General features: G+C 25.6%; 1 protein-coding gene across 6 annotated transcripts in view; it reads left to right on the forward strand.

Annotated features, from left to right (window-relative positions):
* Positions 1-11117: 11117 nt before the first annotated feature.
* Positions 11118-18520, forward strand: part of LOC113558963 (ras-specific guanine nucleotide-releasing factor 2-like) — a 50407-nt gene continuing 43004 nt past the window's right edge. For 4 of the 6 annotated variants that reach the window (XM_026964556.1, XM_026964554.1, XM_026964555.1 and 1 more), the window contains exons 1-2: positions 11138-11248; positions 15200-15363. In XM_026964556.1, coding sequence (XP_026820357.1) covers positions 15205-15363 — 159 coding nt within the window. In that variant the 5' untranslated portion in view covers positions 11138-11248; positions 15200-15204. Of the gene's footprint in view, positions 11249-15199; positions 15364-18520 lie in introns of those variants that run through there. The other 2 variants (XM_026964551.1, XM_026964552.1) reach the window with 2 other exon arrangements.

An 18520-nucleotide genomic window follows, 5' to 3' on the forward strand; every position in this document is an offset into this window, starting at 1 on the left:
TAAATACTAATATTTAATACTAAAATTAGTAGAAATACTAGGAATAAAAAAAAAAAAAATAAAAAAAATTAAAATAATAATATAATATTAATACGAATTGTATAATTTGATTTCGAATTCACTAATACGAAATAATAACAAAAAAAATACTTATGTGATTAATGACTACCCTGAAGTTGATGATGGTTTCCTGCTAACGAAATGATATCTGGCTCAATAGATGTTAGTATTAGTACGATAAGTACGATAAGACAATTAATAACGTCAAGTACCTACCTAGTGCTAGTAACTAGATTTTATAGTCTGATAAGATAATTATTTCGATGTTATTTAAGTGTCCATAAATATTATATCTATATAATTCTGTACATTACATTTGGTATTATAAATAAGTTTTTATCCTATGCAGTTATACATTTCATTGCAATCAGTTATAAACAATAAAAACGCAAATGAAAGATGAGCGCCCCCTTTAGCACCCCCACTCAGAAAACGCCCCCTTCAATCTGAAAAATGCCCATAAGTAGGCGGCAACGCCCACGTTGGGAATCTCTGCATTACATAATGAAACAAATTATGTTGCTATTTATAGATCACTAATAACATTATATTCACAGAATTTGCTTTTATATTGAGGCTTCTGGTAGTCTATAAGTTGTTTTGGGGATAAATTATAAAATTTATCTTGATACTTTTATTAAACATATAGCATTTTATTATTTTATTAATATAGTAACATTTTTAAAATAATTTAAATTTTTTTAAGCTTTTTATAGTAAATTAAAATTTTTAGTTTATTTCAATTTATGTTGTTACAATTTTAGTTTCTTGGTTATAAGCTTGAAATTGTAATACAAAGTTATTCATAAATTTTCCTAATGTAATGTACACATATTAAAATGAATTATGTATGGATATGAAATTTTGGCATTATGTATTTTAATGTGTGAAATACGTATTGAATTATGATTTTTACTCTAACAATTTTAATTATTTTTTTGTGATTCTAAAAACTTAATTTTAGTATCTTGAAACATTCTACTATTTTTTATAATATTAAATTTTACACACAATTGAATTTTTAACTAATTTAGACTAATTTTATGTTATTTATCATGGTTATATAAAATTTATTTTAATTTTAATTTTTTTTATTATTATTATTTATATTTTATATTATACACACATCAAGATCAAAATTATTGACGTTACTGGTAACTATATAACTAAATATATAATTAAATAATTGAAATAAATTATATTCTAAACGAAATAAAAAAATTGCTACAATGTAGAATATTTAAATATTTTTATTTTAAATATTATCATATAATTTCTATAAATTGATTTATAATTACTAAAACAATAATTATTCTTCACCTTTCTGTAATGCGAATAGTCAATTTAAAGTAGCCCACGATTCCATGCGTTTATTACAATACAGTATAATGTATATTCATCAAATAATCAATAAACCTGTGTTTATTTTATAATAATAATTTTATTTATATATATAATTGACTGAAGAATCAATTATATGAAAAATAATCTTTGGTGGAACTCGGTTTGCTATTTACTAATGTTATGTTACTCATTAAAGATATTGTAATGAACACATGAGTAACCTATTAATAAAATGTGTTTACATTTTGACTTAAAACTTACTAATTTAATTTAAAAAATAATTTCATTGTGTAATTAAGTTTTTTTATTATTTAACTTAAAACGATCATAAGAAAACTTAATGACAACTTTTCAGACAATTGAATAGTTATAGTTTTAAATGTTTGCACATCGTTAACATAAATATTATTAACTGTGAACAAAGATTTTAGTTTATAATTTATAAATAATAATAATTAAAAATTTTAAAACAATAAAACTGGATAAAAACATCATTTTTAAAAATTATAAAAGTTTACTTTACATAAAAAACATGGTAAACATGAATTTTACTTTGTAATGTTTTGTAAATTAAAAATGCGTAGACCTTACATAAATACAATATATTGAAATAACACATACAATTTTGCAGTTTTACCTATCATACTATTCATATTCATACTTAATATATTCTATTCATAAAATTAGGATATCGATTTATAATGTTAATAGGTAAAATATATATATATATATATATATATATATATATATATATACAGGTAAAATTGGGTAAAATATCTTTCAATTAAAAAGACGAAAATATTAACTAAATTCCATTTCAACTATTCGATACATTTCTATCTTTTAATCTTCTTAAAGGTCTTTCATTTGTGCCAATTAAATTATAGTGCATTTAAAGTCAGAATGTCAGAAGCGATTTAATGTCGATATCTTTGAATTATAATAATTATTTAAATGCACATGACTAATTGTATGCACTTAATGTATATATAATATAAATTAATGTATTATTTTTGTGTTTATTTAAATACTAAATCTTCAAAATAGCAAAATTAATATATACGCGTATTATAATCAATATGGTTATAGATAATATTCTACAACGATTTATTTATATTAAAACTTATTATTAATACAATATATTATATACTTCTTTGCTGTACTGTTCTAAAATATTATTATTTGTAGCTTGTATATTATTTATTTAATTTTGGGTTTATAATAAATATATACTGCGATTTTATAATATTTATAGTCATTTTTAAAGCAAATACAAGGATGGAAATAATTAGAGCAGTGCAAACTGTTATTATAATAATAATGAGTACAATCAAGTTTCCGAAAAGACAATTTCGAAAAAAACTAATATTATTTTAATAAATGAACGTTGGTTGTTAAAAAAATAAAATACCCATATCCTATATAATTATACGTATAAGTACGAAATAATATATCATTATAGGTTCAATTTTATATTTATTTTATATTTTATATACAATAAAATTTAATTCAAATTTCAAATGATAAGAAAATGTCTAACTACTGTATTGTGTACTAATCAAAGATTATTCAATTGAAATATAGTAAAACAAAAAATGTATGTAGATACGTATCTTTGGTATAATATAATATTATGTATAAATCTTAATGTCCCTCACGCCTCACAAGCTAGGAATCACTGATTAAAACTATAAAGTAATTCAATTTAGTAAATTGGATTTTTTTTATAACCAATAATATAATAAATTATGTAATGAATGACTGTTGACATGGTTTTTATTTTTCTCTCTAAAATACCATTGGTACTTAGTGATTTTGTGTTTTTGTGTCAATAGATTTTACTTAGTTTAATTGTGATTTGTATTTTTTAACTATGATATTTTTGGCCATTTATAGAAAATTATTACTATATTTTTTTTTAATTTCAATTAAATTGGTTTTGCTCCGTCAAAAAGTTTACAAGTTTAAACTTAAGTTTTTCATATATTACTAATCGAAAAAAATCTAAGAAATAAATAATCATATAATTTTATTTTATGGATTTATGAAATTAAAGTTTTAATAATATGAGATGTTTAAAGAATAACGATTTTAGTTATTTGATTGTAACTCAAAAATATTATTCATTAATTATTTCATTAATCTCTATTTAATTATTTATTACACATCTCTTTATTTTTAATACGTGGAATCTATAAATAAATTTTACATTAAGCATGTTTGAAGATTTAAATTTAATTTGTTGGAATGATTGACATGATGAAGTAATCACCCAGTGGCAACACTTACTGGCTAGATTTACTACACATAATGACATTTTCTAAGATGTAATTTAATTTTTAATTTTTTGTTAGTTATCGCCTTTTTAGGCAGTTAAAATGCTTCGATTTTAAATTTGTATATTTTACCAATCACAATAAAATTTTTAAAATATGCAGATTAATTTATAGATAATACCTATTTATACCACATCATACTGCTGTTAAGTTAGGTTTATATACAATTAATACATATTGCGTAAATCATTAAATTATAGAATTATTTAATGTTTTCAATAGAATGATTTTATTAAATATAATACTTCATTAAATTATATTAAATTTTATTACGTTTATAAAAATAATATTTTCTCTAACATTTTTTTCCTAAATCGGTAGTTGATTGATCGCTTTTAGTGGCAGATATATGAGATATCACTCAAATAAGTAGATAGTGTATAGGAAGAGTTCCTTTTTTATTATTAAAAGTATGTTTACATCAATATAAAGTTGCTATCTTCAAATCAATATATTTTTAATATTTGATGGTTCATAATATAATAAATAAAATTTATTTATGGCTCCGTTTAGAATCTAAAAAAACTAAAAATTTACATAAAATAAATAAATTTATTTTTTATACATGAATATAATATTATTCATAATTTAATTAATTTCATTCATTCTGTGGTATTTACTCGAAGAGTTTGTGATATTTTATTTATTTCTATTAATAATTTAATGATTGATCTTAATATTTTTAAAATGTATAACTCATATAAAATTTTATTTTTCATATAAATTATAGATCGGTATTTAGAATTGTGTTAAAAATGTTCCTGTTTGTGATTTATCAGTAAAATAAATGTGAATTTGTACCCATTAGCACACTTATATTAACGTTGATATTATTATATTTAAATCATATTGATATGCTTAAAGATAATTCTGTAAACATATTTATTATAGAATGCATTTTATATAGTATCTATATTTAGATCTAATGTATATAGCTTATACAAATCGAATTTCGCATCCTTTTCTTGTTCGAAGAAAATTAGAATCCACTAATTATACTATTTAACTTTATGTTAAGTTATAATTTAGAAACTATGTCGTTAGAAAAATGTTGACAATTTAAGTCGGTTTAAATTAATCATTACTCTATATTATTTATTGATTATAATCATAATGTACAAATATTGACTACGGTACACACGACAGCAGCACTATATGTCTTTCATAACAGTCGTAAGTCGCTTTAAAATTTTTTTTTCAAAATTTAACTTTTACCGTTAGACTGTAAAGTCGGTAGTTATAATGTCATTCATATCTAAATAAAAAAAGAAATTTTTTCGCATCGTTTTTTGCCACAATTTTCACTACTTGCTTGATTGCTTTTGTTATTGCAATCACAATATGTGTGGTTGCGACCATATAATCATAAAAATATATGTCATATTATATACGAGTTTGTTAGCCGTCGTTGCGGCAATGGTGGTGGCGTCAGCGGGGTCAGGTAGATATAGGTAGATTAGGGGTATATAACGCATACGCGAGGATAACGGAGAGAAACCCAAAAGCTATTGATCAATTTGCCGTGTAGTTGAATAATTCATTTGGTACAATGTTGTTTTACGTAGCCAACGCAAACATTACAATTGCCGGATGTATATACGGAAAACAAAATTTCATGACGCAAAAACCCCGGTAACCCATATATATATAAAGTGATGGCTAAGTGGAGAATACCGGAATGGAACAGAGGGTTATACGATATCGAACGATTTTGAACTTGACACGCGCATTATATAATCCGCAGGGCATATATTGTACACACACACACATACACACACACACACATATATCGGTATTTATATTTGTATATATGTAGGTATTGTATAAATATATATACTATATAGGTATATCACAAAAACGTTTACTCACGTATATACACACTATATATACTTTGAACTTAGTATTAAGAGCTTGATAAATATGACTTTAAGACTGTTGTTCGTTGAGAAACCGTAATATAAGGTAATGTTGGTATGCAAAAGGCAGATCTAAACGTTGTGCATAACATGATATTATATGTGGATGTTAGCGATGTTGAGTTAATGTTTACTACGGTTTATTGAAGATATTTGCACGTTTTTCATCTTATTATTATTTTTATTATTTTCTTTTTATAATATACAAAATCTACAATATGAATACCTATATTATGTTCATTTTTGTATTATAGTAGCAAAGGGTACTGTTGCTGAGTATAATAATATCTTATATAACTTGCAAACATATATAATAAAATAATAATATAATGATATAATCATGAAAATAAAAGAGAAGTACAACATTAAAACATTTATATAAATATAAAAAGACAATACTTTTAACAATCGAAACACATTATTATAAAAGTATTAAATTTTTTGAAATAAATTGTTTAGGTAATTTGAAGTCATTAAAACAACCCCCCCTCCCTCGAATACTGGATCTACATTTTTCTGGTTCACTTACATCATTTTACTCTAGTTATCTGTAGTTAAATACTCATGATATAACCAATTAATTACTCAGTAACCGTTTGAATTTTGATTTTTATAAATTTAAATTATAATAAAAATATTCTTCTTTGGAATATGAAATCAAAAATGTACGTTGTCGTTAAATAAAATGTAAACCTTAAAATAGTAAATTTTTTATAATTTGTTATAATTTATTAATAATTATTTATTGAGGATTATGTAAAAGGTTTTAAAGATATTTTCAAAAAATATAATACATTTCAAGATAACCTGATAATGATCAGTATTGTATAAGTGTTGACTATTAAATAAATCACCCTTCATAATATTAATTGTATTTGTAATTTTTTTGATTTCTGAATTTCGATTAGAAAAACCAAATAGGTAGTGTATATTTTGATTTATTTTCGATTAAAAAAGTTGAACAACCCAATGCAAGCATATTTTATGTGAGCTATTAAAAATATAATAATTTTTAATTTATCAAGTCAATAGGTATTAAAAACACATTATGATTAAGTATAAAATATACCACTAGATTAAATTATAATAATATATTGTATTTAAAATTAAACTGAACGGTTGTACGACTTAATAGCTCTTGCACCAAGTATTGGCACCACAACCATTGGATGTACTTATTTCTTTCGGATGACAATCATACATAGTAAACATAGGTTGGTAATTATAATTGCATACAAACTTTATTTTATTTATGTAATGTAATTCCACATACGCATTATCACTGATTACAACAATTCTTGAATCATTAATATTATAAATTACGTTCAACAATTATCATACTAAACTATGTGAATATCTATGATAATATGAAATATTGCTTATATGTAAAAAAAAGTTTTAAATAATAAATAAAAATTTTTAACGAGGCGGTGAGCGAAACGAGATGAGTAGGTAGGTATTCCACTCAATTTTTGAATAATGTTTATAACTAAAAAAAAAATATTTTACATAATACATTATGAAATAGGTCACTTTGAGTGAATATTAATTTACATTGATCAGCAATTTTCAAAAAATTAAAATATCAAGTACTTCATTGACGTAATAAAAGCTCTTATAAAAGTATACTTGAGAGGACATCATATATCGATTTTGTATTTCTGTCAGCCATATACACCATAATAAATGTACATTATCTGTTGTAGTACCAACACTGCTGAAAGCTATATGATAAAAATATTTAGTATAAGTTAATTTACCAATAGTTAAATTTTAATTTAAACAATGTATTTTGTTTGACATTTGTCTAATGTCATTTTATTTTTGAAGTATTAGGCGTATTATATACTTAAATAAAAAAAATTAAGTATAACATATTTATTAATATTAATTAATTATTTAGCTCCTGCAATATTGATAAATGTGTAGTGAAAAAGTATATATGGGCACTAATATTATGCTACTGAAAATGGCTGTACAAATATAAATATAAGTAAAAAGAAACCATAAAGTAGATAGATTGGAAGGGTTATTCTAGTTGGTTAAAATTAACAGAATCGCATACCTAGTACGAATTATTATTGAATTGATGATATTACATAATTTTTAATTAAGCATAATATTATATATTTAAATCTAATACCTGCATGATAATAATATTTATAAAGTTCATATGCATAGAATCAAGATCTTAAGAAAATTATTTGTATTACTTATTTAATCCAAATATAAGTATATCATTAGACTTTCTTTTTTTAAATACATAACTGGTAATGATTTTAGTATATTTCAGAATTACGTTGATAAAATTCATACTCATAATAAACACAATCGATGTAACCAATATAATATGTATAACATTATCAGAATTCCAAGTTGATGAAAGATTTTATTACCACCTTTAAATATTTGGTATTCATCAGTTTTCAATCGAATTAATCATATTGAAAATTGACGTCTTATATTATACGTTTATACGTAGTAAAGTATATAAAATGTAAAATATATTGATAATATTATGTTATAAAAGACATAAATATTTAATTATAAAATCAGTATCAACGATATTATTCTTATATTTATTTTAATTTAATTTCAAAACAAATTTGTGTATTATGTAGGTTTTTGAGACACATAATATACTTATATTTTCTGTAAGTGTATCCACTTATTAGTCTTACTTATTAGTAGATATAAATAACTTTATAGTAACAAATAAATACCTATTAAGTATAGTTTATTTTTAACTACTTATGTCAAACTGGCTTAAATTATGTATTAAGCTATTAAGCTAAAAATAATCCAATCTATTTAATGTTAATTTTATTTTATTTACTCTAAATATATAATATAAAGAATACTTTACGCAGATGATCTTGAAATTTTCTATTATAACCTTTATAAAAGGTTAACGGTGTGAATTTTAATTCAGTTTACATCTAATTACCAGTAATATTTTACTTTTAGGCTGTATGTTTATAGGTTTAATTATTATACATAGCTAATAAGTTATAATTCTATAAATATATATAGGTAGATTATTACTAAGATTTTAATTATTTTTGTCGAATATGCATAATTCTAGGAGTATTGGGATTATAGCTAGATTTCTATAGGTTGGTAAGCACATTTAATTTAATTGATTGGTATTTTTATAAATACTAATGATGATGATAATTATTAAAAAAAACGAACAATAAAATCGACGGACTTAGCAAAACGTTAATCCTTAATATTATACAAAATATCTCTATCATTATAAATTAATATAAATAATAAACATGTACATATTTTTCTTTCTTTAAATACTTATAATTTATTGTTTACATAACAATTAAATCAATTTTTCTTTTAGCAGTGTTACAAGAAACATCATAGATAGATATCGAAAAATATATTTTTTTTAAAAATTACTTATTAGGTAAGAAAATATTAGAGATGATCAACCTTTTAAGTATAATATGATGCATTTATCTGTACTTATTGGACATTTTGATTTTTGAATAAAGCTAATGATTATTATTAGTGTAATATGTATACATATATTTTAATATTATTGTAAACTTTTCATTAATAAATGAGTAAGTGATAAATTATAGCGTGTTGATTGAAATTTGCTTCTATTAATATAATATTTTAGAATAATAAATAATAATAATAATAATTTTAAACGAGTGAACCGTGGATTCATTATATTATAAATCTTGGTTGATGTGTAAATTGATGTATAGTTTTTACATTTTTATATTATCAGAAAAAAATGTTTTTCGTTCCAGTACACGTAACACATTAAATGTAAAAAATTAAATTAAATTTTGTAGTTTGTACAAGGTTTGCGATACTAGTGATTATTTATACAATATATTATCTCACTTATATGTAAAAAAAAAGTTATAAAAAGTGTTTTGAACCGTAGAAAGTTAGTTTAGTAAGTTTCAAAATAAACCCTGATAGAAATTAGTTGGTGACCTTTAGTATATCGGGTACAATGTTCGGATGATATACTATATATTCGTGTATATATATATATATTTTACAATCTAAATTCAATGATTGTTTTTATAATAATTGTTCTATTCAAATCTCTCAAAGACAATCTTATATAGTGAACTCCTTCACGGTTTTAAGGAAATCTTTTATATTTGCATGAGTATTCCATAAATTTTTTAAATATTAATAAATAATACATTTTTTTCATCGTTATATCTAAAACTATTTATCACTTACATTTAAGATTAGTTTATTTCGTTCTGAACAACTAGATATCGACTTAATTTAAATTGGTATCTACTTGAATGATGGGAGTATTCGATGGTATAGAAACAACATTCCTCACGGCTTTTGATAATTTTATAATATATTGTTTATCATAATTCATGATAATATATAATATTAATTATTATTGTGGACGTTTGTAATTAAGTGCGATCTATCGGAGAAAATTATTTAAATGCGACTTTGATTTCAGTCATTATGATGATATATTATTTAAAAACGTGTCACTGCATACAGTTTTTTAGTCTAAATTGAACATTTGAATGACCCCCGGGTGGGCTAATAGAGTCGGTAATGTTAGGGACAATGGTTGGTGGACCGCGGTGAAGGATGATATGTGAATTTGTTCGTAATAAGTACCTATCCTGCAAATATCGAAAACGCGACAGCACTCGCGTGTCATGTGTGGAGGTACATCGTCCAAGCATCTATCACGAAAGAGGGTGGCACGTATGATTATTATATTATGTGTGGCGCTTGTATTGTGTGCCGCTTATTGTCTGGGGAAGCGTGTACTTGCACTTATAACTTAACCCGCTTAGCACTTACTCGTGTGTAAACAATGTTATAATAATATATACGCGATGCAACATTACATCGTTGTGTATGGACGGACTGCACATACAACATAATAATAATGATTATATTAATATATTATATATAACGTAACGCGCGATGCGTTCGTGTGTGCCCGTGGCGGCGGCGGCGAACGAAGAATCAATCTTCGCGCGCGCAAAAGGTCACCGCCGCCGCCAGCTCGGTCGTCGCGGCATTGGCGAGAGGATCGTGTGCCGCCGGGCGAGCCAGATGCGACGGGCGTCGAGGCGGAGGGAGGGTGAATCGAAGAGGGGGCCGACTTTGGGGTATAGACGGGGACGCCGCCGAAAGAAGGGCACGAGGCTGCGTTTAGCAAAAGCACCTGTGGTGCCCCACGGCGCACGATCGAACCGGGCGGCGGCGGTGGCGATGGGCCTTTGCGGGAGGCGCTCCGCACGTATATATAATATATTTTATTATATAGTATATATAGTATATTACAGCGTAACCGACGAGAGGGACAACAGTACGCACTACGGCGGCTCAGGGTCATGAGCTGACCCGGCCGCGCGCGCCACAGCCACCACCGCCGCCACACGCAACAGCGAATCGCGTCAGCCACCACCGTCGTCGCTGCTGCTGCCGCCGACGCCGCCGCCGGGTCGTCGTCACTTCGGCTGTCAACCCGACGACGATACGGCCGCGGTTGCCACCGTCGTCGCCACCGCCGCTGCCGCCTCCTCCTCCATAGTCGACCACGTGTGCCAATTAGTCACACAGGTGAGTAGTATAATATTTTAATTGTTATTATTACTATTATCAGTAGTACCTATTGTTATTAGGTAGGTATGTGCAAACACATCGTACCGGTGTTTTGCGGCTTTATGTTTTTTGTTGAAATTTATTTTTGAATTCGCGCGGTCGACGTAATATACGTAATAATATGATACACACGCTACGTCACCGCATACGAAGAAACACATAAATTATAAATGATTATTTAGTAAATCGTTTTTTGGTCGTGAAAATATTTCCGCCCGGAAATCATAGCGTGCTAGTAATAGTATACATTTGAATATTATAATATAATATTATTATTTTCGCAATCGTGGTCAATCGTTTTAATATAAATTTATAAATTTGATTAGCACAAGCTTTACCTTATAGGGGTTGTTGATGAGATAGTTCAAAAGATGAAAGTATAAAATGTTATCATTAATATGGTACAACGTACGAGACGAGGGCAGGTCGGTAAAATTGTACTACATCATAACCACCGCGCAGAACACAATTCGTTGTTATTTTTGTCGGTGCACGAGTATAATAATATATTATTTTAACTTAATTTTAATTTTATGTGCACAGGTGTTATAATCTTTTAAAAACGTTGACTTGTGCAGTTATTTATACGAAGTCCTCCGTGCACGTCTGGGTCATACATATACAGTATTTGTTTTCGTTCTTCCCACGCCGTCATTATAATCGCGGAACTGGGATTGGCATATATATTATATATACTTTATACCTACGCGTTATTTCCGTAAAAAACATTTATCCATATCTAATAAGTTTCATTACACATTTATACGATACGCGTATATATTATGTATATTTTGTACTAAAATGTCATTACCTGATATATCATTGCGTCTCGTCTTCGCAGCCGAATATTAATATTATTCGCTCGCACCACTTGTTTGCGATGCCTCTGCACAAACGACAGGTTGTATATACGCGGGAAATGTATATTAGTTTTGTACATGACATTGTGTACTGTATAGCACCTATATTATAGGTATTGATTTTTTTTTTTTGTAACACATCGTGATGGTTTTCAAAATATATTATTTCCTACACCACATAGCCAACCATTTTCTTTCAATTCAACCACCCAATTCAAATACATCTCAGAACGCTTAACGACACAACATCAATTTTTATTTTATTATGGACGAGTGTTGAATAGGGACAACAGAGATAATCTTTTTAAATTTAATTTTCGTTGTATACATAAATGAGAATAATATCATTAAAATTAATATCAAAATATTACAATTATAGTTAACTGTATTTTTTTTTGGATACTGATTTATTAATGGAAGGGGGGTATAAAAAGAGGGAATATGAGGTCATATACCAGAGCAAAAACCAGGCACCCCCTCGGGGATTTTTTTTTAAAGATATCTTATGAAATTGTGTTGTTTTATAAAAAATAAAATGCTTAAAAAATTTAAAAATATAATACAGTGATTCATATGAATATTGAAGTTATTTCATTCTAATATATAGTGGAAATATATGAATTTGATATGCCTAGTAAAACATGCTATACTCTATATAGTATAATATAGTATAATACACACAAGACATAGATAATGGTTCTATATAATAGCCGATCTCATTACCACTCATCAGTTGTCAACTACCTAGTTGGGTTAAACGATGATTGTAAAATACCATATTTGTATCACTGTTTAAGAATTAATTGATGAATTGGAAAAAATAAAATTAGCTGAAATTAAGTATTCATTATTATTATTATTTAATTATTTTAGCGTAAGATGTTGAAATAAAGTATACTAAATATGTTTACGTTTTATTAGAAAACATGGGTCATTTATAGAACTTCAGAAACATAATATAATAGATGTCACTAGGATTTAAAAATTAGAGCTCAATATTTTTTTCAATTTAAACTTTTTTAATTCCCTCCATCCATACAAAATGTATGCATATGTCCAGTGCCATAGACAGGAATTTTATATAGGGGGGTTTATTATAATAATAACATGTTATAGTAAATTAAGAAAAAATAACACATTATTTATATTTTTATATCTTTATTTTGATAGTGTCTTTATAATATTAGATCTATTTTTCTCTTTTTTTTATAGTTTGTCCAGTACTTCTTCCGGTGTTATTTCGATATGTTGATAGTAGCTCAAAAGCACTAATCCATTTAAACGATCATATTTAGAGTAGTGTTTAATTAATAAAATAAATATATATATAATTATAATATATTTCTTTCATGCTATTTCTGAGATAGGTCTTTACTTTTTTTAAACTAGAAAAAGTTCTTTCTGGCGTGACAGTAGATACTGGCAGTGTGCATAACATTTTTAAAATTATAAATATATTTGGGAATATTGTAGGATCACAATGCTTAATAACATCTAAAGCATTTGATTTAATCACTTCATCACTACTAGCTGCTACACGTTTGCCCTTTTGTTTCCAAATTTGTAGTTCACAGATTGCCGTAGTCAAATCAATTTGTGGTAGATAAAAAGAAACCAGAGTCTCAAAATCTGTATGATCCGAATTAGTGTCATCAAACAAACACTGAAAACCTGAAATATTGTTTTGATTGTTTAGAATTAAAATATATAAGAAGTTAATCATTGATATAGTTTTCGATATTTATACCTTTGAAAATATTTTGGTGAGCTAAGAATCTTTCATTTAATTGATGTATAAAAGATTCAATGAAAGGGATACATATAGAAACACGATAATAATCTTCTGGATCATCACTTGATATTAAATAGTTAGAACGGTGTTTTTGACGGCTTATTAATCGTTTGACTGATATTTCAAATTACATATGATATGTCATTGTTTCTGTTAAGTTAAGACAGTATATACTTTCATTGGAACATGTTTTTCGTACTATTTATTATAATTGGTACTTTAACTTATACAATTACTAATATAGTTAGTTCAATAGATAGCTCTGTTATATAAAATGTGTCGAGTGAGTTACTGTAATAGATATGTGAAGTTGTAATTTACTATTTTCAATTTTGGATTATTATGATAAAATAAAGAAATTAATTTTGCCGAAACCTGGTTCATCATGATATTGATGGTTTATTCTTTATTCTTTTTTTTTTTTTCCTAATTGTTAAGACAATTACTAAGAATGTTTACTACTGATTTCAAAAGTACTTACTACATCTAATTGTCTACCACAAACCTAATCAAAGTTGAAAATTGAAGCATTTCTACTGTCTCAAAACACACACACACACACACACAGACACACACACACACAAACACATCATTACATTCATTACTTCATTCAAAGTCTAAAATAAAAATGTATTTATAAATGAGAAACACAATAATATGTAGCTAGGTCTAATATAATTAATACTTTATTTTATTTTAAATCATGTAATTGGAATTTATTTCCGTAAATAAATAAATAATTTTAATAATAATATATGAAAAAATCATTATACTAGGGTGCCAACATTTTTATTGAAACGTTTTTCAGAATTTTCTCAAAAAACCGAAAGGTCGTCGTTTAACTGTCTTAATACAAATTTATGTATTATGTATCTTATTACTAACAAATCTTTTGAATTGCCTATTTTAGTAATAATATAGGTATGTGTAAAATGTATATATTATACATTATTGTTGTACTAGAAAAAAACATGTACTCATAATTGAGCTGCAGTGGTAAATATGATAAGAACCATATAAAATATTTTGTAATATTTAACATGATATTTTATATAATATTATCTACAAGAAGCCGTAAATAAGCACTTATAATAATAATAAAAATAATAATGGTGCTTTCGCAAACAGAAATTTATATGTATTGGTATATACGTATAAGAATATAATATCAGATCAGATTGGTTTTGAAAATCTAACCTTGTGAAAAGCAATATGTTATATACCTAACGATAAAATTAAAAATCTGTTATATTTCAGCAGTGATGTTAAGCCCGAAGATGCAAAGATGTGTCCGGGTGGTAGACAATCAGCTCCTGATGTTGTCAGACCGTGCCCGTACAGATAGTACACTTACCGGAAATCTCCATAAAAAAGCGTCAGACAGCGGAAGGTGGAAGAACCGATATTTTGTTCTATACCAGGTATGTTGTACTAATATTATACATAAACCAAAATATAGTGGTAAATTATAATTATTTGTTTTATTTATCATAATTATATAATTTATTAATAGTTATCAATACAATGACTATGAACAATACATTGTATTTAATATTGTATAACTAAAGTTATTTAAAGTGTTTATTTTATTTGAATACCTATTACATTATAAATAAAATTAAAAAAAAACACACAATTTATTTAAAACTGTCAACTCGTAGAACGTTGGAGTTAATAACAAATACATTGTAAAATTTTAATTTAGTTTAAGGTATTGTAGGTATAAGGTATTGTACAATTTATAAAACATAAATCCAATGAAACGAAATGCATATGCAAATAAAAACAAACTATATCGATATTGATGTTAAATAGAAACGTTTTAGTATGGAAATATTCAACAATACATAGTCGATTGAGCTTCATAAATTCTCTTTTATAAAATGTATAAATTGCTCATAGCAAATCATTTTTATCGCCGTCCGTCACAGATTGATCGTTCGAGTGGAATTTTTTTTAACTTATTTATATTTTTAAAATATATTCAGTTATCTTTTTAAGTGTGTAATATATTATAATATAACCAGGTCAGTTGAAGACAAAATAAAATTGTTAATATATTAACGTAGGTTCTGAAGAGTCGATTAAAATTTGTTCGAATACCTACATAGTTATAATAGTCAATTTTTTTATTTTGTCATATCCCAAGTATTATTATAAAGTGCTATAATAACTAATAAGTAAGCTTTTTCAATGCGTCATCATTTACTGAAATCAGGTCATAAAAATTTAAAAATCACGTGCATACAAAAAAATACATAAAAACCATTTTACTATATTACTTTACTCTGAAATCAAATCGATTTGATTCCAATATTTATTTATTTATATTAAGTAATTAGTATATTATTATATTTTTCCCTTGATTAGTGTTCATAAGATAATTTTAAAGGTTTTATTTAATCATCGCAATAAGTGGGTAAAAGGGTGTCTATTTATATATGCATATATGACTATGTGTATGATACTAGCTGTCTTTTTCAATTGGGGACATGAGCTGACTACAAATAGTATTTGAGATTGAGAGGATGGTTGAAGCTAAGGTCCATACCGAGCTCTTATAAAACTTCTGGTATAACAAAACCCTTCAAAAAACAAATGGATGACAGTATGGAAAATGGTAGCCGCAAGGAACCAGATATTTTCAAATTTTTTTTAATGTCCCATAATGACTATATGTATTGTTGTCATCTGTCTAACCACTGAACCACTCGGTACCAAGTGTTCATATTTTAAATCGAAACAAAACACTGTGCATCTATATAGATATTTTAACATCAGAGTTAATAAATTTTTATATTAAGTTCCTTTAAAAAAATCCAAAGTTATCTAGCTTCATATGAAATAATATTATTTCATTATCTAGTTGTTTAAATATTAGACTTAACATTTAATGGAATGTTATGAATTTATGATCTTGATAAGATAATTGTCCCGAAGTTTTTTATAGTATATTTAAAGCTTTAATATAATTATTACCTACTATATAATCACGTATATTTTCAAAATTAGTATGATTATGTTTAAACTGTGAGTTAATATTTTATATTATTTTATTTTTTTTTAATTAAAAAATGTTAGTATGTGTAATACTGATATGAATTATTTTTTATATCAAAGGTTATAATAATATATTTTATAGTATATTTAGCCTAAAGAGCTATACATTTGTTATATATTTTTCTGAGGTTCAATGTACTTTTAGAGTACCTATATACATTTTGATCAGATAATGGGTTTTGGTAAACCATCCCAAAGTTAAATGCCTTAGGGATTAAACTACATAGCATGTGAATATTATTCTGTTTAGTATTTAAGCTATTAGACATGTACAATAAATTCTCTTCCAGGTTCTGGTTAATAATTCTATTGAAATCTATATAGCGGAATAATTGTTCTCACTCAAGTTGTATAGTGACCATAGTGGAATAACTACTCAATTGACCATTGGTAGATGATATTATTTAGAACTACCTAAACCAACAATTTGTCGAATATACCAAATCATAGAAATTAAAGAAAGTTAAGTTATAACATCAACTGAATAAAATTAAAATTGTTATTTAATTTTTATTTCAATTATAATAATGATTTATTATTGGTATTTCGAATGGAATAAAGTTTTTATATTTAAAATAATTTAACGTTTATTTGATGTAAATTATACAAGGTACAATAAACGGAATGGGTTTATGTGTATAGCTTATTAATAATATATATGTAAAAATGTATATGCTTATATGAAATCGTAATTTAAATGTTATTCATAACAAAGTTCAAAAGTTTTATGATATTAAAAATTAATATTTAAGGTGTACCTACATTAGTAGGTAAATAAGTATTACGTACACATTTATAATCTCAATTGATTACTCGTTTATATATACATTTGTTTAAAAAATATTTGTTTTATTAAATCTATGAATAAAATAAAATAATAATATTCTCATAGACATTACCTATTTGTCATTGACGTTAAAACTGAAATGTTTTGTATTGTGTAGGTATCACTAACGAGTGACGATATACTAAAAGGAACTCCTACATTAAAAGTCTCATAGAAAAAGTAATTCAAACTTTAACTGTTCTCTGTGAGCTGTAACATATTTTAGGCTGTCATTTGCCGAATATTCTGAAAAAAAAATACGTGTAGATATTATTATTTTCTATTTTCGTAGAATTCCCTAAAGCAACTTTTTATGGTAGTTGAAAATTACTAATCTATCCTTTACAGCTAACAAAATGACACTAAATAATCTCCATGCTTATAAAAACATGGTGTTATAAAATGAAGGTTTTTTAATAATAAAGAAAAAGATAGTTACAATGTAATATAAGTTACAAATATTTTGATACAATTTCATTTATAATACAACCACGAATATCAATTTATTTTATTTTGAAAAACAATTAATAACATTTTATTTAATTGGATAAAGAAAAACAAAATTATATAAATATATAATGAAATCAATAAATCGTTTTTGTATTGATAATTGTTTTATCAGACGTATTCAACTTAATCATCAAAGAGATTTTCAAGAAGAAATCTCATTATTGTAATAAGAATAATACTTC

This window comes from Rhopalosiphum maidis, chromosome 4 (assembly GCF_003676215.2).
Source record: "Rhopalosiphum maidis isolate BTI-1 chromosome 4, ASM367621v3, whole genome shotgun sequence".
NCBI classification, from domain to species: Eukaryota; Metazoa; Arthropoda; class Insecta; order Hemiptera; family Aphididae; genus Rhopalosiphum; species Rhopalosiphum maidis.